The 1,885-nt window shown below is 56.0% G+C and overlaps 1 protein-coding gene across 1 annotated transcript in view; it reads right to left on the reverse strand.

Annotated features, from left to right (window-relative positions):
• Nucleotides 1–259: 259 nt before the first annotated feature.
• The window catches only part of dclre1c (DNA cross-link repair 1C, PSO2 homolog), a gene marked incomplete at its 5' end in the record, with an annotated part of 6,785 nt that continues 5,159 nt past the window's right edge, over nt 260–1,885 (reverse strand). Inside the window, 3 exons of the mRNA XM_080529420.1 lie at nt 260–918; nt 1,126–1,367; nt 1,528–1,622. Of these exons, the coding sequence (XP_080385546.1) occupies nt 313–918; nt 1,126–1,367; nt 1,528–1,622 (943 nt within the window). The 3' untranslated portion in view covers nt 260–312. The remainder of the gene's footprint in view (nt 919–1,125; nt 1,368–1,527; nt 1,623–1,885) is intronic.

A 1,885-nucleotide genomic window follows, 5' to 3' on the forward strand; every position in this document is an offset into this window, starting at 1 on the left:
GTGGTTGGAGTGGGAGGCTGCAGCTGATCCTACAGGTGGAGGATATGGTTAACGATCTACATACGTGAACAAAGATGTCTGCCAACCACCGACCGTGCCTCCAGCATAACTGACACCCTAGTGTTCTGTCTCCCCCTCCCTCTAGGACTCTCTCTCTCTCTCTCTCTCTCTCTCTCTCTCTCTCTCTCTCTCTCTCTCTCTCTCTCTCTCTCTCTCTCTCTCTCTCTCTCTCTCACACAGGGAGGGAGGGAGGGGGAGAGAGAGAGAGAGAGAGAGAGGGAGACAGAGAGAGAGAGAGATGTAGAGAGACGGTCACAAGGAACCCTGACCTCCTCTCCTGATGACCACTTCCTCCCCGGCGGCCAGCTTCCTGTACAGCTCAGTGAGGTCATCATGCCGCGGCGTCTGTGATTCCGGCGTTGCCGGGATGTCGAAGTCTGACGACACCTGAGACTCCGACAGATCCCCCGCTCCTGATTGGCTGTCAGGCCCGGCCCCGTCGCTCTCCTCCTCCCTCCCGACCGCGCCATTGGTCGACTCCTCTCCCTGGGTCCGCCCCCTCCTCCCCTCTGAGTGGAGGAGCATGGTGTCAGCCAGGGTCAAGCCCCGCCCCCCCGCAGAGGCCTGATTGGATAACAGAGAGGGGGGGGTTTGGTGGAGGGGGGGAGAGTCCTCCTCGTCATCATCTTCGTTATTGTCTTCATCTTCCTCTTCCTCGCCGAACAGGGAGGGGCTTGTGCAGGAGCAGGACTGTGATTGGCTGTTCTGGCTGTCTGTCAGAGCCTGGGTGGTGAAGAACTCCTCCCAGCATGGGGGGGCGGGGCCAGAGACACAGACAGACTCCTCCTTCTCTCTCTCCTTCTCTCTCTCTACCTCCTCCTGCTTCATCCCCCTTTTCTGCCCTCCCTCTCCCTCCTCCTTCATCCCCCTCCCCTCCATCTTGTCCGTCTCCCCACCTCTCTCCATTTCCTCCTTCTTCACCCCCTTCTTCTCCTCCTCTCCCTCCCCCTCCATCCTCTTCTCCTCCTCTTCCTCCATCTGGTCTGTCTCCCCACCTCTCTCCATTTCCTCCTTTTTCATCCCTGTTTTCTCCTCCCCTTCCTCCCCCTCCATCCCCTTCTTTCCCCCCTCCTCCTCTCCCTGCCCCTCCTCCTCCTCCTCTTCCTCCTCATCGTTAGACTCAGTACAGTCCATGTAGTCTTTGGTGTGTGTGACAGGGTCAGTGAGAGGCAGAGGTTCCTCCAGGGTGCTAGGGGGCGCTGTGGGGCCGGGGAGGTGAGGGGGTTCAGCCTCCCGCCTCATCTTCATCCTCTTCCTCGTGGGCGCCAGGTCCGACTCCTCAAACAGCCAATCGTCACCCTCCAGATCTGACAGAGACACAGGAAAGGGCCAATCAGCAAACAGCAGAGGAAAGCCACGGTCTACTGATCACATTCACTGATATCTCTCTGTAATACCGCTAAGGGTGTGTGTGTGTGTGTGTGTGTGTGGGGTGTGTGTGTTTGTGTGTGTGTGTGTGTGTCTCACCCAGGGCCTGCTGGTCCACCTTGGTGTTTTTTAGGGTCCCTAGAGGTCTGTAGACCACCTGTGTCCCGCTGGTCTTCCTGCACATGGGCTTCAGCCTGGACAGAGAGACACAGTTACTGTGACCTCTAACCCCTCAGTCCTCACTGACATCTGACCCTGACCATTCACCCCTGACCTCTCAAACCAACCTCCTCACCCCTCATCATGATGGCAAATTAATGAAATTGATAAATTACACTTTTTATCCAATCACGTTTTTTCACAAAAAAACACAAAATATAAAACAGCTGCCAGAATTAACACTAGTCTAAACCTGACCTCTCAACCAATCTTTACTTCTCTAGTCTAAACCTGACCT

Source organism: Nansenia antarctica, assembly GCF_963989245.1.
Source record: "Nansenia antarctica genome assembly, chromosome: 4".
In the NCBI taxonomy this organism is placed as follows: domain Eukaryota; kingdom Metazoa; phylum Chordata; class Actinopteri; order Argentiniformes; family Microstomatidae; genus Nansenia; species Nansenia antarctica.